The sequence below is a fragment of the Camelus dromedarius genome, chromosome 1 (assembly GCF_036321535.1).
Source record: "Camelus dromedarius isolate mCamDro1 chromosome 1, mCamDro1.pat, whole genome shotgun sequence".
NCBI classification, from domain to species: domain Eukaryota; kingdom Metazoa; phylum Chordata; class Mammalia; order Artiodactyla; family Camelidae; genus Camelus; species Camelus dromedarius.
In genome coordinates, this window is record NC_087436.1 from 111,401,526 (window position 1) to 111,427,628 (window position 26,103).

At 46.3% G+C, this 26,103-nt stretch overlaps 2 protein-coding genes across 2 annotated transcripts; one reads left to right on the plus strand and one right to left on the minus strand.

Moving 5' to 3' along the window:
* Positions 1–1,173: 1,173 nt before the first annotated feature.
* On the minus strand, positions 1,174–9,300 carry CLRN2 (clarin 2). Its single transcript, XM_010991023.3, has 3 exons — positions 9,048–9,300; positions 2,953–3,132; positions 1,174–1,439 (listed from the first exon to the last, which is right to left on the minus strand). The coding sequence occupies exons 1-3, from the start codon at positions 9,298–9,300 to the stop codon at positions 1,174–1,176; spliced, it is 699 nt and encodes a 232-aa protein (XP_010989325.2).
* Positions 9,301–11,339: 2,039 nt separating this feature from the next.
* Positions 11,340–25,037, plus strand: QDPR (quinoid dihydropteridine reductase). The gene is made up of 7 exons (XM_010991022.3): positions 11,340–11,500; positions 13,625–13,717; positions 14,701–14,797; positions 16,545–16,685; positions 20,425–20,533; positions 21,667–21,750; positions 24,368–25,037. Exons 1-7 carry the CDS (start codon positions 11,402–11,404, stop codon positions 24,471–24,473), a joined length of 729 nt encoding a protein of 242 aa, XP_010989324.1. The 5' UTR covers positions 11,340–11,401; the 3' UTR covers positions 24,474–25,037.
* Positions 25,038–26,103: the final 1,066 nt, after the last annotated feature.

Consider the following 26,103-nt stretch of genomic DNA (forward strand, 5'->3'; position numbering starts at 1 on the left):
ATATGAGGGTACCGTGGCCTAGCCAAGCTGACACAAAAAATTAACCACCAGAGAACCACTTAGCAAAAATCGAACACAGAACAGCTGGGTTCATCTGACAGCTGAATTAGAGCAATGTTCTAACCCCACTGGCAATTCACATACTACCCAGCCCTCTTTGTAGTTTCCTGCCTCGCGTCTCTGCCTCTTTGCTGACTCATCCTGGAATGCTCTTTTCCAACCTTGCTTCCCTCACCACTGGAAAAATGCTCCTCACCTTTCAAAGCTCAGATCAAGTGTCAACTCTGTGATACTGTCTTTAACACCACATCCCATCCTGAAGAACTGATTCCTTTGTCTGTCTTTTCTGCATGTCCCGTTGTAACACTGATCACATGGCCTTGCAATGGCTTGTACGTCAAACGTCAGATTAGCAAAGTGGTTAAAAGTGTAAACTCTGGCTCTAGACTTCCTCCATTTAATTCCTGACCTGGGCAAGTTACCCAATCTCTTTATGCCTTAGCTTCTTCATCTGTGAAATGGGACTATATCGACAATCTGAGTTTATAGTGAGGACTCGATGACTTACTACATGTAAAACTTTTAAAACTGCATGTAGTAACCACTCAGAAAAATGGGACTTATTTTCATTCTTAGTGTTACGGTTGCTATCTGATTCCTGTGTCGTGTGGAAAGACTAGGTGTTTCTGGAGGCCAGGGACGTTATCCTACTCCTCTGTGCATCCCCCCTAATATTGTGTAGACGATACCAATGGGCTCTAGACATTTCCTGGAGTGTATAGTACCTTATATGTGTGGGGACCTCTATAATATATGAAGACTGGCAACATTATCACTCATTCAAACCTCATTGTGAGGTCATTAATATCCCCATTTTACAGATGGAGAAACTGAGAAGTAGACATGAATTGAATTGTCCAATGTCACACAAGGCAGGCAAGTGGCAGACTAACTCCAAGGTCAGTGAGAGAGAAGTGCAGGGATGCCAGGAGTTTGGAGTTTCTTTTCTGGCCCAGGGACCACCTTTTCCTCCTTCCACTTCCTTTTTACTGCCAAGAACATAGACGTTCTGGACTGTGATGCCTGCAAAATACAAAAGAAAAAAAAAAAAGAAAAAAAAAAAAGAAAAAGAGGTCTCCTTTCACAGTACAGAACTGAGTTAGGAGAAGGCTATTAATACAAGATATCCTCGGCCGTGACCGTGGCCTCTTCTATTTTGGTCTTAATCTCCGGGAGGGGAATTTGACTGATGGCCACCACCACCAAGTTAGTGGCGTGGGCCGAGGCGCTGGCCACGCAGATCCAGAACGACTCTTCGTACTGTTCCTCCACCACCACGAAGTGAAAGAACTTCTCCTGAAAGTTGGCGATTCGCTTGGTCAGGTCGTGAAATTTCACCGCAGCCATGAAGCTGGCGAGGGCCAGAGCCACCACTCCGCCTGAAACACAAAAAGGATGCCCTCGTTCACAGCTCCTTTTTACAATTTGATGACTAGATGTGAGGGGGCATGTCTGTGGCACAGGCCACCAACTTGCTTGGGGTTTAAAACATTCTTAGGGCGGCACAAATTTTCATTTGCTTTTAAAAGCAGCAGATAATCCAGTGTGAGGGGTGAGAGGTGTTGGGAGACACAGGATAAGCTTCGCATCACATTGACTTTGACTCTAGACCCCTCTGATTTTTCCCTGACCCATTGAAGGTGTGCACATGTCTCTAAACTTTTCAGCATTTGTATGTAGACCCTGAGGACTGTGTGGGAAGATGTTAGAATGTCCTACTGGGTGGACTAGGGGGTTAACAGAGAGTTAGACTATTCTCTCCTCTTTGTCCTCTTTCCAAGCTTAAGGATAAGGGGGGTGAAGTGGAGGAGGAAAGGGAAGTAGAGAGAGGAAATTGGAAAGATTTCAAACCTCACATGCTTCCCTACCTGTGGCTTCAGACTTTGACCTTCTGGGTTCCCTCTGTTTCTCTTTCTCTCTTCATCTCTCTCTCCCTTTCTCTCTACTTTTCTACTGCCTTGATTTTAATTAATATTTAAAAACACATTTATTATGCCATTACATAATAAAATATTATGCCATGCATGATAAAACAACATTACCTATTTTTATACTTCATGGTCATCCTGTATGAGGTAAAGGTAGTGAGGGGTTTTGGCCATAAGGATGCCTTGAACATGGGACCTTGGTTTCCTGAAATCATTCTTGGGATTTTGTTACTTTCATTACAGGTGATTTTTTTCAGTGCATAACTAAATGTGAATGAATTTCTGCATATCAGTATATTCTCCCAAATCAACGCACACACACACACACACACACACACACACTCACACATACATGTTTTGTCTTGGAAAATAGGTCACAATGGTCATAAATGCCACCATAGATTAATGAAAAGACAAAAAAAAATTCAGACTCAATTATACATGGGTTGGAATTACACCTCTGAAACTTATTGCTGTGTGACTTTTGGTGCATCTTTTAACTTCTCTGAGCCTCAGGCTCTTCATCTGTAAATATGGTAATAATACCACCATACAGGGAGGCTGTGAGGTTTGTAGGAAATAAGGCATGAAAACCCCCAGGTCCCTTCTTTTCTGTCGTTGGTGAGGTTCCTCCAGCCTCACAGCAGCAGCCCTGCCTCCTCACTCCTTCTACAGCCCCTGCCTCTCCATCCCCAGCTCTGTCTTCTCTCTTCTCTCATCACCCCCTCTTTGCTGCTCCAAGTCCTCAGCCACTCAGGTATGCTGACAATTTGGTTCTTATGTTGACAGAGATGCTGCAACTTTTGGTGAAAAGGACATTCATGTCTATTAAGAAGGTAAGAGACCCAAGGAAGTGAAGGTTGGGGGGGGCATTTTACTTCCTTCACACCTTCTGCCCCTCTGCTTGGAACTCAGCCCCGTGATGGCATGGACAGGAGTCTCTCTCCCCTGGGACCTTCCTCACCTGCAAGGACATTCCACAGGCAGATGCCCCCGGGGCCATTGACTGCTCGGTACGGAACCTGGACCATGTTGAGAATGGCGAAGCCCATGCTGACCAGCGCCAGCGCCAGGGCCAGGGAGAGGAGCAGCAGGATGGTCATGTGCAGGCCCGCGCTGAGCTCCTTCAGCAGGTGCGGGAAGACTGTGGAGAGAAGACACAGCCAACACGTCAGGGTCAGAGCTCGGCTCGAGTCCATACGGCCAAGCTTGCTCACCATGAAGGTCTTAGTAGAGGGGAGTGAGGTCAAGTGCTGGGCTTTCAAAAAGCAGAAGACTTCCTGAGATGAATTCATAGCTTCAGATTTGCCACTTGTTCCTTGGCCAACACTTCTCTTTCTTGGGGTGGAGGCAAAATCAAAATGTGCCCCAGCTGGGCATTTAAGTTGCACTGACCTCGCATCTCTGGGGTCTGGTGTGAGCTGACCCACACGGGCCCCAGATGGTGTCTCTTTAGCAAAGGAGGCTGGCAAGAGAATCCGTCTGAGAAGGCAGATCACAAAGCTTTAATCTGGGTCAGAGTAGCCTTCATTAAATCAGGGAGGCAGAAGCAGTCTCAGGTGTTACTTGAAGAGTGAAAGGTGTAGCAAAGGGAAGCCTAGATCAGGCACCCAAAGTTCGGGGTTCAAATCGCAGCTTTGCTGACTTGCCACAATTTAAAATAGGATTTTCTAAACCCTCCTTCTCCTACACATCTGACAATGCTGAGGGGGACAAGTGAAGTGCATAAGAATAATCCTGCTAGGACAGGGTCCTGTCGTGAAGCCAGGAGCATCACCTTGGAGTCCTCATAATGACTCAGTGAGCCAGACATCAATTACCCCTGTATGATGGGCATTTAGTTCTCATGTTGCACAGAGCACTTTATTAGAATATTAATTTGCCATATTAATGTGGCAGGATAATTTAGTGAAATATTAACTTGGGTTTGTTTTTCTCTGTGTTTGCCACCAAGTACTAGCTGTGAAGATTCAATGATATACCGTAGTGGAGTCTTTAAATATTGTCTAAGAGTCAGTTCTCAAAAATGGCGGCCGTGGTTGTTGTGGTGGTTTTTACTCTCTGAATTGGGAAAAGTCATGTACCTTCTCAGGCCTCAGTTTCCTCATCAGTGTAATGGGGATAGCAACAGCTGTACATGAGTTGAGTGTAATCAACATTTACCGAGCACAGTTATGGGCCAAGCCCTCTACATCTGTCATCTCATCCAATCCTTATGACAGGGATACGAAGTAGATTTTATTAAACCCCTTTCCCCACAGGCTTGGAGACATTTAGTCCCTTGTGTTTGGGCAAGGGCACCCTGAACTCTGTCTAGGACCGTAGTCCTATATACCACACGGTATACAGAGTTCAGAGTCACTGATTTCAGTTGCTATAAATGAATGATTTAAAATGATGAAACTTAAAGAACTTCTGGGCATACCCCTTTCTCTGTAACTACTCTAAGGGTTCTACTGAACACCTCCTGGTCAAATCTGGATCCATCTTGTGAACTTCAACCTCCCTGATTCATTACTTGATATCACTGACCAGCCTGTGTTTGCCCCAACTTGGGAACCAGGACTCGAAGCTTTCCTGGTTCCACTCGCTCCCTGACCCCGTTCCCCTCTGGCTCCTTTGCTGGCTCACCTGCCCACCTTTATTCATAGAAGGCTGGTGTCTCCCAAGCCTGAGAGCAAGAACGTTTGTCCTTCTCCCTTTAAAATATCCTTTCCACTGAGAAGTTTCCAGACATTCCATGGAAACATCGGCAGTTCTGATCTAACTTTCTTTCCAGTACTGTGTTTCCATGTCTATTTATCTCCACATGTCTATCTCATCCGCTTCAGAAACTTTACCCTGAAAACTGAACTCCTTCCCAAGGGATTTGTCTCTGCAGGACTTCTCTCTTTAATTTCGTTCCCTTATAGCTCAGTGTCCTTTAGATTTTTTTTTTGTTGTTGTTGTTGTTGTTGCAAACTCTCAGCTCCTTTTCATTCCAAACATGGTAGCTTACGCTTGATTACCTAATTTTTTCATTATCCCCATTCTTGCCCGTGCAGTCCTTAGGACACATAACCAGCATAATGATCCTCACCAAACACTTAAAATAGAAAATCATCACCTATGTGATTGGCAAAGATGAAAAGGTTTGCTAACACATCGTGTTGATGACGGTGTAGGGAAGGAGCTGCTGTCAAACCTTGTAGGGATGTTAATTTATACAGGCTAATTCATAGAGGGGAATTAGGTAACATCTATCAAAGCAATTTCACTACTAGGAAAAGCACGCCCACGTGTGCTCAAAGCTGTATATAATGTGTTAAAAAAAAAAAGCTGTATATAATGGATATTGATTACGGTAGTAAAAGATTGGAGAAAACCCAAAATACGAATCAATAGGAGATTGATTTAATGAATTAAAGCACAATCACACAATGCAAATTTTAAAAATAATTAATTGTATCCACATAATGATGTGAACTCATATCCAGATTTGATTTAATAAAAAATTGAGAAGTAATCAGATTACGATGATGGGGGAGCAGGAATTCGGGGCATAAGGAGTGCTGTGGAGAGGGGTGGGTCAACAGTGAGTGACAGAAGCAGGTATATCCTGATTCCAGCTTGGGGGGGGGGACTCCGATACACCCCATAGCTGCTTCACACAGGTTGTGTGGGGCTGAGGAGCTGTAAATCTAGAGGTAGAGAGACTACTTCCGGTGCTAGAGAATATTAGAACAGCTGCAGTGTCCCTGAGCAGAAGCAGTGGAACCAAACGTGGGAGGACACTTGCCTCAGCTCCTGGTGAAAGTTTTAAGAATCACACCAAAGGCATTGTGAATAGATGTTCATATACTCTCTTCTGGGACAACCCCCCCGGGCAGCCAGGAACAAAACTGTTTTGAATATTATTGTCCTCAGAACTGAAATTACAACGTCCTCATACAGTTCTGATGCTTCAGAGAGCAGAGTACAGATGGACCCAGGGTGCTGTCTCCTGTGGGCATCCCTCTGTGAAGGAAGAGGGAGGAAGGAAAGGGACATGTAGCGAGTCCCTCCAGTGGGGCAAACAGAAAGTGTTCATTTGCTTATGGCTTCCAGTGAGAGGCGGTTCACCCTCCTGTGCGCTGGGATGCCCAGGTTTAATCAGCACCGCAGTGGAAGGGCGCAGTCTTGCCCAGCCCTCCTGCAAAGCCCGTCTCTGCTTTGCTGCTTCTCCAGAGACAGCAATTGTGCTTGGTGACTTCCTGAATTCTACCAGGTCCCCTGTCTGCCACCCCACACCCTCTGTTATGGTTGCATTCTGTTCTTTCCTCAAAAAAATAGGTTGAAGTCCTAACCACCCCAGCACCTTATGGCCTTATTTGGAAGTAGGATCTTTACAGAAGTAATCGAGTTTAAACGAGGTCACCAGGGTGGGCTCTAATCCAGTAAGACCAGTGGCCTTATACGAAGGGGAAATCTGGACACAGAGACAGATGCACAGAGAGAAGATGGTGTGGAGAGATGTGAGGAGAACGCCGCGTGTGGATTGGAGTTCCGCTACCACAAGCCAAGTGATGTCTGGGGCTACCGGAAGCTGGAAGAGGCAAGGAAGGCTCCCTCTAGAGGTTTCAGACGGAGCACGGCCCTGTCGACAACCTGATTTCAGATTTCTAACCTCCAGAACTGTGAGAGAATCCGTTTCTGTGTCTGAGACACCGAGTTCATGGGACTTTGTTATGGCAGCCCTAGGGACCTAACACTCCCTCCCAGTTGTTTGGGTGGCCCGTCGGTCATTTCAGACAGGAGCTGTCCACCCTGCCGCCTCCCACACTGGAGAGTCCACCTTCATCCACCACCTTCCCAACACACTCGGCTGAATTCCAGGAGAACGGTGAGGACTACTAGGGTGACACTACCCCTTGGGAAGGTTGCCAGTCTCAGATTCCCAAAGGAATGATACACAGTGGAAAGGCAGGACCTTTGGGGTTGGCTGTCCTGGGTTGGGGCCTGGCTCCAGCACTCACAGCTCTGAGACCTTGAGCAAGTTGTTTAACCTCTCTGAGCCTCATTAGTATAGCACAGGTCACAAGTCTGGCATCTTGCATACGACCATTCAGTACAAAAGAGTTTAAAAGTTCTTTATCATTGTTCATTCAACCAATGTTTCTGACCACCTACTGTGGGCCAGGCACTGTTCTAGGGGCTTGGGATCAACCAATGGATGAGATCCTTGTCCTAATGACACTACACACTAAAGAGGTGGAGACAGATAATAAATAATAAGCATAACAGATAAATAACCTAGTATGTAAGAAGGTGGTTATGACGGTCATGTGATATAGCATACTACATAATTGTATGGACTATTTTCATTATATTCCCTGGGCACTGTCTTGCTTATTCAAGTCTTTGGAACATCGCTGCTGTTGAATTTGTGGCTCCCTTGTTCAAGCGGTGGAACTTTTTTCATGAGGTTCGTTAATTTCAGTTATGCACAACTATTTAAAAAATTGTGCCCTTTCCCCCTAATTTTTCTTTTTGTGGGTGGTTTCAAAACAATCTCAAACTTCAGAAAAATTGCAAGAACGGTACAAAGAAAAAAAAAATTCTTTCTTTCCTAAACCCTTGAGGGAAAATTGCCTCTTCATCCCTGAGTACTTCAGGGTCTGTGTCCTCAAAAAGGATATTATCTCTCAAAACCACAATACAACTATCGAAATCACTAGGTTAACACTAATGACCACTGTTTAATTCTGACACCTTGTTCAAATTCCACCAATTGTCCCAGTGGCGTCCTTTATAGCAAACAGACCCAGATCTGAACCAAGTACTGAATACAGTTGTCATTGTCCCCTTATAACATGTCCTTTTAAAAAATTTTTATATTTCCTTTCTTATTTCTTTGTTTATATTGTGTGTTTTCAGCTTTTTATGTTTTGTTTTTAACAGAGCTATTTTCCCAATATGCCTGGTCTAATTTAATTTCTGGGTAAATGTAAATATTCCCAGAGATTTATTTTTTTTGGCTGTACATAACAAATATATATATCCTTCATGTGTATAAATGATGCCAATTTATATAATTATATTTGTCAATGGTTCCTGCTTTCTGTCTCTATACGTTTAACAAGATACTCACCCTGACCAGGATTCTAAAAACTACAATTCTGAAATATAGAAGTCAAATAATGAATCAAATTCCTATCTCTCTGCATTTGTCGTATGTTGATTAAGATTTTGTAGGATGCTGTTCTCACAGTGATCGAATGGTATGATTCTAAGGCTTACAGAATATTGCCTTTTCTGTTTTGGTTTTTCCTTCCCAGAAGACCCTTCATAAGCTGGGCTTGGATTCCTTCCCTGTTTACAGTCAGAGCTGCTCTGATGTGACACTGGATGGCCGCTGGGTTGGTCTGCACACTCATGTTCGCAGATAGCAGCCCAGCGCCTTGCCCCAGGTCTCCCTGCCAGGAAACATCCGGGTTGGGCTTTGAACCCAGATAGACTGATTCCAGAGCCCAGACGCAGAACCCGTTTGCTTTCTCTCAGATGATGAAGCTTTTCTATAAACAGAAGTGGAAGATTCCTTTCAGCAGGCAGCCTACATTCGGGGGCCAGACTGGCTGAGAATACGCATGTTGCGTGTGACCGGGGTCTAAAATCTGGCTCTGTTTCCTGGCCGAGTGACCCCAGGCAAGTTATTTCACCTCTCCAAGCCTCAGTGTAGTCCCCTGCAAAGTGGGAACAGTAACAATTTCTTCTTTATACATTTGTTATAAAGCGTAAGAGAGACACGCCATGAAAGGCATGAAAGGTGGAAGGTCTGACACAGGTGAGCACTCAATATTTTAATAGTGATTATTCACAGAGGTCAACTACAAATATACACCAATCCCATTTCTAGTGTTTCTGTAAGCATCTGCAGGGAAAAAAGGTCTCTTCTAGGTGCTGAACCCTGGCTTACTGTGGACTTCCTCGTTATGCCTTACACTGAAGCAGCACTTGAATTACACATTTAGACATAAGCATTCTTACGAATATTTAAAAATAAGTATTCTAAAGCAGCTTACATGCCCCTAATATACTCACTCGTGAACTGGGACTGTCGGCCGCCGAGCCCACACTGCCGCACCTTACACCCGCGGAAGAGTCCATAGTAAATGTCCCCAATGAATTTGACCAGCTCTGGATCCGTGGCATTGACCAGGTCCACTCCAGTCTGACAAAGGATTTTCCCACTCAGCCAGTGGGGCACCGCCAAGGCAATGATGATCATTATGAAGGAGGAGAAGCTGAGTAAGGATGCCAGCCCATACCACATCTTTTTGAACCATCCAGGCATCCTAGGGGGTGCAGGTCATGCCCCAGGTGTCCGAGCAGTAGCGAGGGTCCTTGACATCTTCCGCACACTCAGCAATCCTCTGTTCCAAGGTCAGCACTTTCAAACACACCAGTTCAAGATTTCAGGTCCATCTCCTGGTCCTCCCTCAGTGCCTGCCTCCTCAGCCCATGTTTACTACAGCCACATCCGGAAGTCTCTACAGAGACGGTCTTCACCTGACTCAAGCGTAGAGGAGTGTGTTACTGAAGGATGTAACCCGGTATCTTCCTCCAGACTAATGTTTCAGCTGACGGTTTAATTGTTCCGCGTTTCAAGTATTTACATAACCTTGGTGTGGACCTCTTAATGACAAGGAAGTTATTAGCAGGCAAAACCTGGTAGATCTGACTGTAAAGAGACACTAACCATTCTAAAAAAATGCGTACAGTAGAAGGAAAACAAAAATGGAATGATTAGCATTTGAATATCGCCAACAATGCACAGTATCAAATGTTGATCTCTTTGATGCATGTCCAAGCATTTCTTTCTCTAAAATGTCACTGCTGTCAGAATCCCCAGCACTGTTATTAATACCATGAAGTGATCTGTGTTCTCAATTGAAATGTGTAAACAAGGCTTTATGATTCCTGAATTTATCATTAGGTGAGTCTGCTGTGGGTAAAATTGCAGCGTTAAACCTGAGGGGGTTTGGCACTGCTGGGGCAGCCTGGACCCCAGTGCTTACAACCCCCACCCCCCATCCCCTGCTGTCATGTCATCTGAAATGGGAAAGGAGAGTGCTTTTCTAATGTGTTAGCAAATAGTAATCACCCATCACCCTGCTGGGGTCTTTGTCTCTTCTAAGAGTGAAGATGTCTTTTTCTTTTAATTTACAGGCACACGGAATGAAATAGTCCCTAATTTCTATCTTATACTATGGCTTTAAAATTTTGAATTTTAGTCTGTTGCTGAATGTCAACTTTGTGTCCTGTGAGACTGTCAGTGGCTCTGGGGGACAACGTGGATCAGAAGTGGGAGAGTAAAATTCCTTATTTGGTCACAGAAGTTCAGAGGGAGTTCAGGCGGTGCGTTGTTAACCAACAGGAGTTCCAGGAGCCTCACTTGGAGAGCACAGAGGGGACAGAGGGACGTGGGGATGGAAATGTCAGTTTTCTTCCCTCTAATTGGGGTTTACTTCTGTGGTCTCTCCACAATGAAAATAAAGAAGAGTGTCTCCAAAGCTTGTGCAGCGGCGTACAAAGGCTTTTACCATATGCTTGCTTGTCCCCGACAGCAACCCTTTGTGGTTCACAGGAGATGCGATACCTCGGTCATCTCTCTCATGAGAAAATTGGGTGTCAGGGCTGGTCCTGAAGATCAGGTCCTTGAAATACAACAGCTGATCTTCATCACAATGACCTTGACTTAGCAAATGTTCTTCTGGTAATGAATGACAAAATCCATATAAAAGGCTTAGAAGAGTGCTCGGCACATTCGTAAGCGACCAATAACATTAGTTATTCCCACTGTAACATTAAGCTTGCGTTGAGAAGGCACGCCACGCGCAGTACCTCTGCATCTTACCTCTGCCCCCAATCCTGGACCTCTGTCAACTTTAAGTATCTTAGGAGTTAAGCAATTACTTTTAGAATTTGCTAAAAATACAAAATTCTATGGTAATCAACTGATTTTCAATCCCCCCAAGCTCCTCCGTGCAGAATGGAGGTTTGGTTAGGCTATTCTGCCTGTTGAAGACTTGGGTTCAAATTCCTACTCTTCTGGGCAATGGCCTGAGACTCTCATGTTTCCGTTTCCTAATCTGTCATAGGATTTGTTGTGCAAAGTAAAATGAAATAGCACTTAGAGATCACTTCTCTCAGTGCGTGGCATATGGGGGCACTAGAGGGTGTTGTCCTACCCCTGGGGTGGAGCTGCCGGGCGCGGGGCGCGGCGGTGCTCGCCGAATGTGGTCGCACGCTAGGCGGCAGCAGCGGGCTCGGCTGGGAGCGCGGCCCCAGCGCGGTCCCTCTTGGCGGGGTTGGTGGTCGGGGCGGGCCGGGGCGGGGCGCAGCGTTCGGGCTCGGGGTGTTCGGAGCCGCGGGAGCAGAGCCGGAAGAGCGGGATGGCGACGGCAGCGGGCGAGGCGCGCCGGGTGCTGGTGTACGGCGGCAGGGGCGCTCTGGGCTCCCAATGCGTGCAGGCGTTCCGGGCCCGCAACTGGGTAACTCGGCGGGCTGAGGGCGGGCACCGTGGTGACTGGGGCGCAGAGGGTCTTCCGGTGCAGCCCCGGAGGGCAGTCTGGAAGGAAGCTGGGGGCCCCTGTGCACCCCCAGACATGGGTGCCTGCACGTGCACGCACAGGTCTACAAGTCTGTTCTGTCTCCAATTACCTGCGCACCCCGGGCCCTAGGTGCGGGGCCTTTGCTCTGCAGGAGGATGGCTGCTCCTTGGCCTCTACTGGGCCCGGAAAGTCGGGCATGACTCGGGAGAGAATTCCAGAAGGGGAGGAAGAGGAGCGGGGTTGAGGGGACGGGAAGAGATAATCAAAAGGCAGGATCTGGACTGACTTGGGTTCCTAGTCCTACGAACTTGAACTGACTGCTTAACGTCAGCAAACCTGTTTCCTCATCTGTGAAATGGGGATTAATGATAGTATTTACCCCTTATGGGAGTTGTGAGGATTAAGTGAGATAATTGGTGTTGTTGCGCTTAAATTGTAAATTACCTGCCTCGTGGTAAATGCTGTTTAAATGTTAGCTATTATTGATTATATATTTATATATACCCTGCTCCTTCAGCTGCTGTCGGGCCTGATACTTTGAAGCCTCAGCCCCGCAAATGCTGGTGGCTTCTTTGTTTTACAAAGGCTGTTTTGACTACTTTGCATAATCAGCCATCCGCTTCCTGAAGACGGCAAGTGGGTGGGAGCTGTTGCAGTACTGAGCCCTGACCCCAGCCGCCCTGCAAGGCCCAACGCGTTCCCGGCGGAGACTCCGCCCGGTGTCTTCTCGCTGCAGGTGTCTGTTGCGCAGATACTCGGCTGCAGCTCTGGGGACCTTTCCTTGGGTGGGTGGGGGCGGTGGTTACTTAGTAGCAGGAGCAGCCTGAGCGAGAGTGCGCCGGGACCAGAGAGAAAGGGACCCAGGGTATTCCTCTCACTCACAATCGGATGTAGGAATGTTTCTGTGGGTTCTAAACACACCACCTTTCCCCCAGTTGTCTGCTCGGAACCCGAGGAAGACTGGATTTGGGGTGTCTTCCCAGGTCTGCAGAGGTGGATGGTGATGACAGTGGGAACAGTTAAGGACCGCTAGCCAAGGTCTAGGCACTGTGCTTTTACGTACCGGCACCCCTGTGTACTCTTGAGTTTCTCTTACTCTTTCCAGTACCTTTAATACAGCGCTCCCGAATCCCCGCGTTACAGATGCGAGGGCTGTGCACCCCCCCCCTCGGTGGGGGCACTGTGGGTTCCTTTTGACCTGAGTGAACCTGACCAGCTGATTTACCTTTGACGCCCTGCATTCCTGGGAGCTCTGGGAGGGCGGGGATTGAACCTTTCCTTTGTCTCGGTATCCCCCATGGCTGTGCAGGGAAGTAGTGAGTGTTCTTCAAAGCCTGGTATCCTGCCTGGCACCTGTTTTTGTACAGTCCAAGAGCTAAGAATGACTTCCCATTTTTATTTATTTATTTATTTTTGTTTTGGGTGGAAAGTAATTAGGTTATTTATTTATTTAATGGAGGTACTGGGGATTGAACCCAACACCTCGTGCATACTAAGCACTCAGTCTACCACTGAGCTATACCCTCCCCCTGATTTCCTATTTTTAAATGGTTGAAAAGAAATCAAAAGAGGAGTAGCCATTTTGTGACATGTGAACATTGTATGACATTCATAATTCAGCGTCTGAAGTTTAATGGGCACACAGCCCTGCTCATTCATTCAGCGCTGTCCGTGGCTGCTCTCTGGCTGCCATAGCAGAGGTGAGTGGTTGCAAGGGACCATATGGCCAGTAAAGCCTAAAATACTTACTCTCTAGCCCTTTATGGAAAAAGTTTTCAGACCCCTGGTGAGGGGGGATCTCACCAAGTGCAGAGTTTTGCTCTCAGATGTGAGAGTGGATGAGGAAGAGGTATTTGGAGGCAGAAGGGGCTGGCCTGGGGCTTAGTAAGGGGTGAAGCCGAATGCCCTGGAAGGAGTGTGAAGGTCGGTTGCTAGATCCTGTCTCTGGTGGGTTTTCCTGTAAGCCTCTTTCCTGTCTCCTCTGCCCCTATCTCTGGGCATGGATCTTTAAAGGAGTAACAACAGACTGTCCCTTGACCCAAGCTGTTTTCTGTTTTCCTCCAGTGGGTCGCCAGCATTGACCTGGTGGAGAATGAGGAAGCCAGTGCCAATGTCCTCGTTAAAATGACAGACTCGTTTACGGAGCAGGCTGACCAGGTAATTCCAGAGGAGGCCCCACTGTGCATGGGGTGGGGGACCCTGGGGAAAGCTTCCCATTGGCTGTGTGTCCTTCGTTTTTTTTCAGGTATTGTTTCTCTAATTATCAAAGACATTTGTGCTCATGGAGGGAAATTTAGAAAAAGTGAAAAGAAAAAAAAAAAAAACGAAGATAAATAACCCATACTCCATGTCTAGTTAGCTAGCTCATTAGTTCACATTTTGGCCCATTTTCTTAGCTTTCCTATGCATACTATATGTTATTAATTTTACAGATTGAGATAAATTTTTTTTAACATTTAACTTAAATACTTCAGATCACTGAAAAAACCCTCTGTGTCAACATGTAATTTTTCTTTATATGGATTGGTCACGATTTCTTTAGTTTGCTCTTACTGTACATTTAAGTTTTATACAGTTTTTCTTCCTTTCTTTTTTAACCATTATCAAGAATACGGTGGTGAACAGCTTTGTCTCCATTTTTGCTCTTTATTTAGGATACTTTTTTCTCTTTGGCTTTTTCTTTTGGATTTTCAGTTAATGGGATGTTTTTATTGGGGGGAGGGTAGAATTGATTATCTCTGATTATGATTCTGTGATTTGCAAAGAAAGTCCGGAAAGATACCAGAAGGTTAGCTGTAGGCAGTGAAGCTCTAGGTGATTTTTTTTTTAACCTTTTCCTACTTTTCTTTACTCATTGTTCTATTCCAGGGATGCTTATGTCTCCACCCTTTAGAATGTTCAAAAGAAGACGAGATGGCTAGATTGCTTTATCAGAATCACACTGAAATGTAGTTGGGCTTCACTATCCAAAATGCTCATTATAGATTGGTCTTGCATCCGATTTTCAAAGTTAACTGCCTGGTACCATAAACTGACTGAAAAAGAAGGGAAAAATAAATAGAAGGGTCTGTAAAGATGTCAGCCTGTTCAGGTTTATCTGACAGTTTTATTTTGTGTATCTTTCTGCCCCTTTGTGTCAGGTGACTGCTGACATCGGACAGCTCTTGGGTGCTGAGAAGGTGGATGCAATCCTTTGTGTGGCTGGAGGATGGGCTGGGGGCAGTGCCAAGTCCAAGTGTGAGTCCTTTTCTGAGTTAATCATTCATGTGCTCTGCTCTGTGTCCAGCTGCGTGGATTGGGTCTGTACTGTGTGCCAGGCCAGGTGGCTTCTCCCAGAGTCTTTCTCCCACAGTAGCTGTGAGGTAGGGATCAGCACCCCATTTTACCCATGAAGAAAAAGCTTCCTGTAGAGGGGGTGGGGGCAGAGGGTCCTTGAGATTGAAGTTTAAAGAAGAGACAGGATGAAATGTGCATTGTCCCCACCCCAGTCTGTTAGGGGTTATTACTGGGAGTTGGGGGATGTATATGGGATGGACAGATTATTCAAAAGATCAGAAGGACTCAGAATTGAGTTTTTGTTAAAGCTGAGTTTATTTCCTATTTCTTATTATGAACATTTTCAAATATATAGCAAAGTTGAAAGAACGGTTCAGTGAACCCCCTTTACGCCCTCCATCCAGACTTAACACTTGTTAACACGGGCCATACTTCACTCACTTGCTTTCCTGCATGTGTGTCCCCTGTGTGTGTATTTCTTTGTTAATGATTTGAGAGTAATTTGACACCTCACTGTATTTCAACATGCATCTCTGAAGATTAAGCCGATCTCCTACATTATTGTAATACCATTCTCATGCCTAAGAAAATGAACAATAATTCTGGAAGATTAAGAATATCAGCCTGTATTCCAATCACCCCAATTTATTCCATATCTTTCATAGTTTTCCCTAGATTGAGTCTATTCAGGGTTTATATACTGCATTTTGGTGTTGTTTTTAGTCTTTGAATCTCGTCCCTGAGATTTCCTGTGAACTGGAATTTAGGGCTAGAGACTTGCTTCAATGTGGGTCCACCCATTTTTTTCCAGTTCTTCTTAGTGGGGATATGCAGTACCTAGGTTGAGACCTACTGGAGACCCCTCCTCCTGTTTCAGGAGGGCTTCCTCTCTGGGTCAGGGGAGCAGCTTCACTGGGTTCTGTGTCCCCTGTGAGGGAGGAAGGGGACAGGCGTTCAGCTGGGGATGTGATATCTGTTACCAGTTGTCCCTCCTCACGTCTGTGGCAAGGCCAGAGGGTTAAAACAAATGTGAAATGGTTGTTATTTCAGCTTTCTTTTAAAGAGTCTTTAAAACTGGCATTAAACCTTCAGCCGTAAAAAATGTAGTCTCCATAAAACCCCTCTTAATGAGCAGATGTCACTAGTCCCTCAGATTTTTATCACGGGTAAAACCTGACTTGGACATATAGGTTGTTGTTAAAGACCTGACGCCCTTTATGAAGGAGGCCAGCATTTGAATGGAAGCCAGGCCCGCATATCTGTCAATGGTCCTCATTTACTGGCTGACTTTTGACCAGTTTACAGGTGAGACTGGTGACCATGTGGCCTGGATTTGGACCTGTGTCTCTCTGACCACAAGCCCCAGGCTGTGTGTATTAGAGCTCATGGTAGAGACACACACACACACACAGACACACACACACACACACCCCACACACACACCACAAACACACCCCCCCCACACACCCCCCCCCACACACACACACCACACCCCCCCCCCCCCACACACACACAGACACACGCATGCACGCACGCACGCGCACACACACACACACAGACACACGCACGCATGCACGCACGCACACACACACACACACACACACACACACTGGCCACGAGAGTCTCCTGGAGTGTCAGGCGCCATGAGTTGAGCCCGCCTTTCAGTGTCTTCCCTCCAGCTGCTAACCTCACATGTCTCTTCGCTCAGCTCTCTTTAAAAACTGTGACCTGATGTGGAAGCAGAGCATGTGGACGTCCACCATCTCCAGCCACCTGGCCACCAAGCACCTCAAGGAAGGAGGCCTCCTCACCTTGACCGGGGCCAAGGCCGCCCTGGACGGGACTCCTGGTAAGCCTTCATTTGCCCGTCTGTGAAATGGGGATGCCCACACTCGCTCGCCGGGGCTTCTGGGCACTTCTGTGAGATGAGGAATGTTACAGCCCTTTACCCGCTAAGGTGCTGGACAGCTGTGGGGGATTTTGCTTCCTTTTAGGCCTGACTCTTTTTAGGGGAAGAACTCCTGACCCTTTCATTTAACTGTCCTCGTGTTCACCGTGGTCATGACTGCTGGGATCTGGTTCCCCCTAATCTGGTTCATTTATCTGTGATCCGCCCAGGGAGTGAATGATGTCATGTAGATTTTAACTAGTTGATAAGCACGAATTATTCCCATCACGTTGTGTTCGTGTATCTCAAGGAAGTGGCTTGGCTGCTGGAAACAGTGTGTCAGCTGTAGAACCAGAGAGGCTGGGAGTGGATTCGTCACCCTAGCTGTGTGGCCTTGGACAAATTATTCTCTTTGACCAAATTTCTGCTGTAGCTTCCTGAATTGTAATATAGTGACAGTAACTTCTACCTTGAAGAGTAGCTGTAAGGCCTTAGAGGCGTTGATAGGTATCAGGTACCCAGCACATGGAAAGTCTAATTATATTCACTCTTTTCATTTCACATATATTCTTATTTAACCCTGGGCTAGATGTCATTATTATTTTTTTTCGTTTTATAGAGAAGGAAACTAGAACTTAGAGAAGTTATTTGGGTTATGCAATAAATAAGTTGTAAACTTACTTTAAATTGAAACCCTGATCATTTCCAAATTTCATGCTGTTTTCCATTACATCATGCGGAGATCCAAGTTCCCTTTGCATTTTTCACTCCCTGTGTTAGTTTGCTGGGGCTGCCATGACAAAGGACTGCAGCCTGGGTGGCATAAGCAACAGAAATGTATTTACTCAACAGTTCTGGAGGCTGGAAGTCTGCCGCTGGGGGCCAGGTCAGCAGATTTGGTTTCTCCTGAGGCCTCTCTTCTTGGCTTGTGGGTGGTCTTTACCGTGACTTCGCATGGTCTTCCCTCTGTGTGGGTCTGTGTCCTCATCTCCTCTTCTTATAAGGACACCAGTCATATTGGATCAGGTCCCACCCCTATGACCTTATTTTAACTTAATTACCTCTTAAAGATCCATCATCACTAACTATAGTCACATTTTGAGGGACGGGGGGTTGGAACTTCAACATCTGAATATGGGGGGACACAGTTCAACCGGTGACACTCCCTTTGGAATGGGGGTAAAGGAATTTAAGCAGGCGGTTGGGGAGTTAGCAGAGGGAGGCGGAAACTATTTTCTTCCACTACCTAAATTAAACTCTTCTTTAAAAAAAAAATAGTTCTTTTGGACCTCTTGAGTAAGTGGTGGAAACTTTGAGCACCTTTTCAATTTTAATGTAACCAGCTGAGCTGTGAGGCTCTTACAGATGAATAATTTCTTGCCATTCATTTTCTTACTGTGTTTCCCAGAGCATGTGATCTTACAAGTCCACAGCTATTGCAGTAATTAAAGCTGTGTAAATGTTAGATGGTAGTTGAGATCTGATTTTTATTAAAGGTGACACAGAGCAGAGGCACTAGATAGAGTAAATAGAGAAATGAGTAATAGCTTGACATTTAAAAAAGAAAATCCTAGGACTGAAAGACTAATTTTTCTAAAGGACCAAACAGTCTCCTACTTGCCTTTGTTTGTAAATATCATTATTTATAATTGCAGATACTGGTTAAGACTGTAGGATCTGGAACTACACAGGTTGGTTTTGAATTGTGATTTTGCCATTTAGTTGCTGTGCAATATTTGGCAAGTTACTTAACCTCTCTGAGCCTTAGTTTTGTTATCTGTAAAATGAGGATAAATGGTAATATCTCCTTCATATGGTGGTTGTGACTTGTAAACATCGTAATGGGTGTAAATGGTTTAGGAAAGGTATTACAGAGAATCAGTAGTAAATGTGAACTATTATTATTATTTACTCCAGGCTTACTTTTGCCCAGCTACTCCTGCTTCAGGTATTAGTAAGTTGGTTCATCTTTTAGCTCTTTAGTTAGGTGTTGTTAAACTTATTTGAGTCATGAAATATTTTAATTTTGATTCAGACCCCAGAAAAATCTGGGGAAGTCTATGAAAGCAGGTGATAAGCAGGCTTATTTGTCCTTCAAACCCAAGAAGAGTTTTTCAGAAATGAGAAGTTTTTCACTTGGAAAGACACTGACAAAACCTCTACCTTTTTATTTCCAAGGTTGTAGACTGTTCACTGGAGGATAAACTGTATCAAAATGATGGTCATCACTTTCGTTACCATTTAAGGATCTGTTCTGTGTTTGGACATTGGTCTTTTGGGATCCCATTGATCATTTATAATTGGGGAGACAGTATTTATCTTCTTAATATATATTTTTCATGTCTTACGAACGATCCTGTACCTGCTTTGTGTAGAATTCTGTGAAATTAAACCCTTAGGGCTGCTGGTTGCTTGTTTCTTTCTTCATCTGATTCCCTGCTCTCATGCTGTTTGAATGGAATGAAGGCAGAGTCCTGGGAGTTTGCTGGGGACCAGGCCGGACGAATGAGATTCACCAGTTTATTTTAATCACTGCAGAGTTTGTTACGTCTTCATGCCACTGTTGGCCTCCTGCCTCTGATTAAACAGAGAAGCCAGGTGTGGTGAAATATTCTTCCTGTGCTTAAATAACTTTTTGCGACCTTGACCCTCCTGCAGTTTGAGGCTGCTGTTGAAGTGGGTCAGTGATTGGTTCCTTGGCTGGGCTGTGGTCCCTGCCTCCCCCTGGACCTTTGATGTTGTTACACTTTAAACAGCAAGCCTGCTGGGGTTTTTAAGGGGGCTGCTGCCCTCTGGAAGAAGTCGTGGTTTTCTGAAGGCAGAAGGGTGTTTACAGCAATTAACCGTCCTCTGTTGCTGGGATAGCTGCGTTCGCTGTATCTACAGCTAGGTGTCACAGGGGACTTCAGAGAGAGAGAAATCTTGCCTGCCACGTGTCTGGGGCAGATGCAAACCTCTCCTAATTACAGGCATGCCTTGCTTCAATCAGCAAACATTCACTGACTAGTGGGAGGAAAGGAAGACTAATAGGTAGTGTGTGTCCATGTCACAGTTACTCAAGTAGTACACTTTAAACAAGAAGCTGGACTCAAGGGCGCAGTACTTCTGTTAATATGATGGGGAACATTTATTGACTGCCTACCCTGTCCTGAGCCTAGATTTAAGTGCTTCATCCCCATTTTACAGATGGGATAACTGAGGCTTAGTAAGGTTTTTGAGCACTTGCCCACGGTTGGCAAGTGGTGAGTGGAAGAGCTGTGGTTTGAACCTGTGCAGCCTGACTCTAAAGCCCATGCTTCAAATGACCGCTCGGTTTTGTCAGTACACTGGGCACCCCGTGTGCCCGATTCTCACAAGTTGTTACTGATGCTGCGTCTCAGAACCTGGCTCTTGCTTGGCTTTTAACCTCTCCGTTGGCCTCGGTGCAAGTCTGCGTGTGAGCCTGGGCTCGTGACTCACGCCCTCTGACCGAGCCTTGGTTTTCTTAGCAATAAATGTAGGATTAGCATCAAGGCTTCTGTGATAAATGTCAAGCACCAGGCGAATAGAAGGTGCACTGGAAACGTTCCGTGCCTCCCCCTTTCTCTCCGTAGGTGTCCTGGTTCTCTTTTCCCGGCCTCCTCTGGACCCTGGCGTGGCGTTCTCTGGATATAGCGGTGGCGGCCGGTGGTCACTGAAATGTTTTCTCCCCGTTTCCCAGGGATGATTGGCTACGGCATGGCCAAGGGCGCGGTTCATCAGCTCTGCCGGAGCCTGGCCGGGAAGGACAGCGGCATGCCCGCCGGCTCTGCCGCCATCGCCGTGCTCCCGTAAGTGGCTGGGACCCTCCTCTGCCCCGCTGCCGGGAGTGCACATTTGTCTCAGGGTCACTCTCCACCGGGGACGTGGGTGTGCTGTCGCCTCGGCTTCTGAAACTCACTGACGGTCCTGAAGATCCTTACCCACGTTTTGGATTATCCTGGGCTTTCCAGAATGGTGGCCTGGCTGATGGGACGGGTCTGTCTCTCCTGCCTTTCTTCTTTCCTTTCATTCCCTCCTTCTGTCCCTCCCTCCCTCCTATTTAAAATAGCCTATATGCATTTAATTTTAATATTTGTATTTCTGTCTTTCAAGTCATTATCAGGTCAAGATGGAAGAGAGGTCAAGATGTGTGTCGGGGGGCTAGGGAGCGGGGAGTTTCAGGGAGAAATGGGGAAACAGTGGGAGATGCTTCTGTCTGTGATGAGGAAGGAGGCCCCAGTCAGCTGTCCCAGGCCAGGCAGCTGCTTTGGAGGGAGAGAGTCCCTTCTAACTGGAAAGATCCCAGCACCAAATGGCTTATCTCTTGGCTGTGGTCCTGTAAAGTAGATGTTGGGTCTGCTGGGGGACAGGCCTGTCCACTTCCCTGTCATTTGTGAGCTTCTGTGATTCTGTGGTCTGGTCCCACGACTCTTTTGAAAGATTTCCGAGGCCCGAACATTCTTGCCAAAGTCATACATATCTGAAGTCTATGTTCTTTTGCCAAGAATTTCTAAGAGTTCATGGAAAATGGCCACTAAATGAAGGATGAGTCTATTTTTCTCATTTTTAAAGGCGTATTATTATGACACTTAAAAATCCTGAGAAATGAGTCTGCCACATTTTAGGGAGTGAATGGAGATGTAAACAGCAAGCAGTTTACTTTAGTAAAACTCTTATTTTAGAAAAAGGCAAAACATAGCTCTTTGATTTTATTCCTGTCTGACTGAAGGGTGAGCCCCTGGCAGAGTTTGGCTGGGACGTGAGCTCTGTGAACATGGATGGCTTCCTGGCCTCTCTGACTGTCTTCATGTGATCTCTCCAGGGCGGTGCCGCCACCCTTGGAGCCAGCGGCTCACGGTGCCCTTTCCTGGCCGAGGAGGACAGGGCAGCTGTTGTTCTAAGGGGGAGGCACACGTGACATGCTTATCTCTGTGCTCTGCAGGGTTACCCTGGATACACCGATGAACAGGAAATCAATGCCCAAGGCCGACTTCAGCTCCTGGACGCCCTTAGAATTCCTAGTTGAGTGAGTACCGCGGTCACTCAGTGACTGCGCAGCTTCCAGCCCCCATTCTCTGCCTCTTGTGGGTGAGAGGACAGGCCCATGTTCTTCCTCACGAGACGCTCCCCCTGCCATATCAACCCTGGGGGTCTCGTGAGGTCCTGGCCTCTGAGGGTATCACACCCCTCAGTGTGGATGTCACAGGATGGAGGGGTTGAGAGCGCCGAGATGAATCTTGTCTCCCCACTCACCAGCTGGCCAGTCTGAGCGGTTATTGAACTGTGCTAGGCCTCAGCTTCCCTGTCTGTATAATGGGGGTCCGTGATCATTGTTGGGGGGTGAGAAGTGTGGGTGTGCCGAGCACTTGGCACAGTGTCTGAGCCACAGAGGTACTTGGTTAGCTGAGCTCCTGTCAAAGGAGTCAGCCACTGATCTTGGTGGACCATCTGGGCCCACGAGTCTGAATTAGTACCCAGCCACAGACTCACAGAAAGCATCCTTTGTCCCTCAAATCATATTCAGCCATTCGTGAATGTGGGCAGCATTGGAAGGTCATGGAGAGAGGGAGCTTTCCAGTTCTTGTTTGTGTAGATCTCAGGTCCCCACACCCCTCTATTTAAGGGGGTATTAAGCACGTATTCACTGAGCACCTGCTCGGGCCGGGTGCTGTGCCGGGCCTGGGGATGATGGTGGACGAGCTGCAGGCCCTGCCCTCATGGAGCAGGAGCGACCTCACCCAGCAGAGCCATTAGGTGAGCTGCCGCCTCGGCCGTTTGTATGGGATGCTTGTAAATCTGGGCATGCGCTTCTGGCCTGAGGTTACATTTTATTTAAATGAAATTGGGAGATACTTGGGACTGTTACGTTTGGAGCATGTACTTAGGTAGCACTTTTTATGTGCCAGGCACCAATTTAAGCACTGCAGTGATCTTATTAAAGGCTGGTAGCAGGTCAGTGAGGGAGGGGCCGTCATCTTTATTTAAGGCCCGAGGATGGGGAGCTCGGGCCTCTGCGACTTGCCCAAGGTCACAGAGCAGAGCCAGCATCTGACCCAGGCAGTGTGGCTGCAGGATCCTCGGCCTTTACCACTGTCTCTCTATGCTGGGTATCATGCTTAATGCTGGATTTGCAAAAAAACCCCAAAAACCAAAAACCAAAAAACTGAAGTTGCGGAAGAAACCAGGCTTGAGTCGTGTTTGCATTTGAGTTTCTCTTTAAAGGCCACTACTCCCAGCAACCCTTGACAGAGGTGTTGACCCAGGACCTAGGTTCCAGACAGAACATCTAAGGTCACGTGTCTGAATCAGTGCAGAGCACAGACCTTAAGAGGGAGAACTGGAAACAGCCATCTTTTGTCCCAGAAATCGTGCTCACCCATTGTGATATTTGATTTTTTAAAAAAATTATATTAAATTAATTTTTTGTTTTTGTTTTGCTTTGGGGGGTGGTAATTAGGTTTATCTATTTTAATGGAGGTACTGGGGATTGAACCCAGGATCTCATGCATGCTAAGCATACACTCTACCACTGAGCTGTACCCTGGCCCCTGTTTGTGGTATTTGAAAACTCATGTGACAAGTTGGCATCAAGCACGTTTTGACATGTCTGTGAGCATGTTACCTTCTTGGCTATCCATGGTTAGCATGGCGTTCCCTCCTACCCACCCCAGATGGTGCCGAGGGGGAGCAAGAAGTCGGACCACAGGTAACCTGCATGAGTGACGTGTGCGTCTCTGCACATCTGGCCGTGACTGGTCTCTTTCAGGGCCGTGCCCTGAGCTCTGCCCCCAGAGATGGGGTCATGACATGCGACGGTATGCCAGGGAGTTGTAGCAGCACTGTGATTTTTGAGCCTGTGTGACTTCCCTTCACTTGTTCAACCCCCAGAGTGGGAGCTCGAATGCCTGGGCAGCTGAGCATCAGCTCTGGTCTAGCAGGGTACAGAGCGGCACTAAAGAAGAGCCCGGAATTTTCCAATGACGGGGTCCAAAGTCCCACCTGGGGCTTGTGAAAGGGGCTGGTATACTCAACACCAAGAGTTCCTATTTTAAAAATGATCAGCTCCTTGTTAAACTTTGTGACTTCGGTGTGCCCGTTTTCATTCCTGTCTTCCTAGAGGTCTTCCGGACTCCCCTAGGCCCTCCCCACACAGAGTTGGTCATTAAATGCCCCATTCTGGCACTGGACGTATTTTATTGTAATAATCTGTGTTTTTACATCTTTTTCCATTGCTTGGCATGGCCGTGGGTTCTCCATAAATGTTTGTTAAAACGAATTAATGTCTTCTCTTTCTTTTAAAATTTCTGTGAAGGAATACAGCAAAGTATAAAGTATTATGTCCATGTTCATCTCCCAGAATTAAGTAATTAAAATCTTTTTTTAATCGCATAAAATCATACCCCTGTGTTATAAAGGATTCCAACAGTGCAGAAAAATGGAGAAATGAAAATCTTGTCAAATCCGGCCACTCAGGAATTAGAACGAGTGAAGTCCTGAGGTCATCGGGGACCTTGGAACGTGTCCACGATGCCTTCATGGCTCTTTCACAGCTGCTGTTGTCCCCCCATCCCACCATTAATGTGAATATAAGCATGTGTCCAGATTTTTGCTTTAACATGTAAAGCGTCTCTTCTTTGTTCTAGAACCTTCCATGACTGGATCACGGAGAAAAACCGACCAAGCTCAGGGAGCCTAATCCAAGTGGTGACCACGGAGGGGAGGACGGAGCTTACCCCAGTGGGTTTTTAAGCTGCATTTTGTTGGCCTATGAGGGGCCTGTCAGAAAAGTCATTAATCTGTTAACATGGCTGTGTCCAGCCCTGTGTTTTCTGTCATCCTGTTCGTGGTATGAGATAGTGAGCCCTGTTTTCCTCTCATTTAACGTGCATTTGTTCTCCTAGGACAGTGTAGAAGGGTTGTGTGGAATAAAAACATGTGGGGGCCTCGGGTAGCTCTGTTGGTCTGTGTTAACCGCAGAGTCTGGGCGGTCTCAGGATGGCCCCCCGGCATCAGCGTCTTGTTGAGTTGCTTCGGAGACTCGGTGTGTCCCCGCCCGTGGCTGCTGACCTGACTAGTTCAGAGACTTGTTGGTATCGGGGACGTTTGGAGCCTGAGTTATTTTTGAACGTTATGTTTATGTCACGGATGTAGTTTTTATAGCCTCGAATTAATCTGCCTTAAAACTCCTTTTGTGGTGTAAACAAAATCCTGTGGACTCTGTTAAAGCTTCTTTTTCCTGTGCAGTTGCCAAGTGGGAAGAGAACTACTTGTGATTGTTTGGAGTTGATCTTCCTAATAAATGTACTTCACTTATTGTGTTGTCTTCTTTCCTCAAAACGCATCTTATGAACAGTCATAGATGAAGGTACCAGAATCACGGGCTGCTCGTGGTCTTTAGTCTGATGGTCTCAAAAGGGGGGGTGGACTCAGGCCCTGAAAGGAGTGTCTTCAGCACAGTGACACAGGCACGAGTCCCTCCTGGGTGGGGGGAATGGCTCTGCGCGTTTAGAAGCAGAGCTCCACGTGACTGATCAGGGCTGTTCTGATTGAGAACTAGCGATCCGGTCCAACCCATCATCTTACAGATGAGGAAACTGAGGCCCAGAGCAATGACTTACCATCTCCATGGCCAGTAAGTGGTAGAAATGAGCCCAGGACCCTGGTCACCAATGGCTGCTGTTTATAAAGGCGTTTACCCTGTGTTTCCTTTCTTTTTTCTTTTATTAAAAATTTTTTTGTTTTACCAAAGCGTAGTTGACTTAAAAAGTTGTGTTAGTTTCTGGTGTATAGCATGTGATTCGGCTGCGTGTGTACGTGTGTATATATATTCTTTTTCATTACAGGTTATTACAAGATTGAATGTAGTTCCTGTGCTCTACAGTGGACCTGGTTGTTTATCTAGTGTTTTCTTTTTCAATTCTTTCAAAAAAAACTTTATTAAGATAAAATTCCCGTAACATAAAATTAACCATTTTAAAGTGACAAATTCAATGGCCTTTAGTATGTTCACGGTGTTCTGTAACCACCACCTCTGTCTAGTTCCAAAACATGTTTATCACCCCAAAATACAGCCTAAAACCCACTGAGCAGTTACTCCTCATCCCCCCTGCCTCCAGCCCCTGGCACCACCAGTCTCCTCTGTCTCTATGAATGTACGTGTTCTGGATGTTTTATATAAACACAGCCATGCACTACGTGGCCTTTGGTGTCTGGCCTCCTTGACTTAGCATGTTTTCGAGGTTTGTCCATGTTGTAGCAGCTATTAGTACTTCTTTTTGTGGCTGAATAATATTCCATGGTTGGTGTATACCACAATTTGTTTATCCATCCATCTGTTGCTAGATATTTGGGTTCTTTCTGCCTTTTGACTGTTGTAAAT

Excerpts from the sequence above, each read along its gene's own strand:
- QDPR (XM_010991022.3), top strand. The coding sequence starts at position 11,402 with ATGGCGACGGCAGCGGGCGAGGCGCGCCGGGTGCTGGTGTACGGCGGC. Across the intron at positions 14,798-16,544 it reads GGGCAGTGCCAAGTCCAAGT|CTCTCTTTAAAAACTGTGAC; the intron begins GTGAGTCCTTTT and ends CTCTTCGCTCAG. Across the intron at positions 16,686-20,424 it reads CGCCCTGGACGGGACTCCTG|GGATGATTGGCTACGGCATG; the intron begins GTAAGCCTTCAT and ends CCCGTTTCCCAG.
- CLRN2 (XM_010991023.3), bottom strand. The coding sequence starts at position 9,300 with ATGCCTGGATGGTTCAAAAAGATGTGGTATGGGCTGGCATCCTTACTC. Across the intron at positions 3,133-9,047 it reads CCGACAGTCCCAGTTCACGA|TCTTCCCGCACCTGCTGAAG; the intron begins GTGAGTATATTA and ends TTCTCTCCACAG. Across the intron at positions 1,440-2,952 it reads CCTGTGGAATGTCCTTGCAG|GCGGAGTGGTGGCTCTGGCC; the intron begins GTGAGGAAGGTC and ends TTTGTGTTTCAG.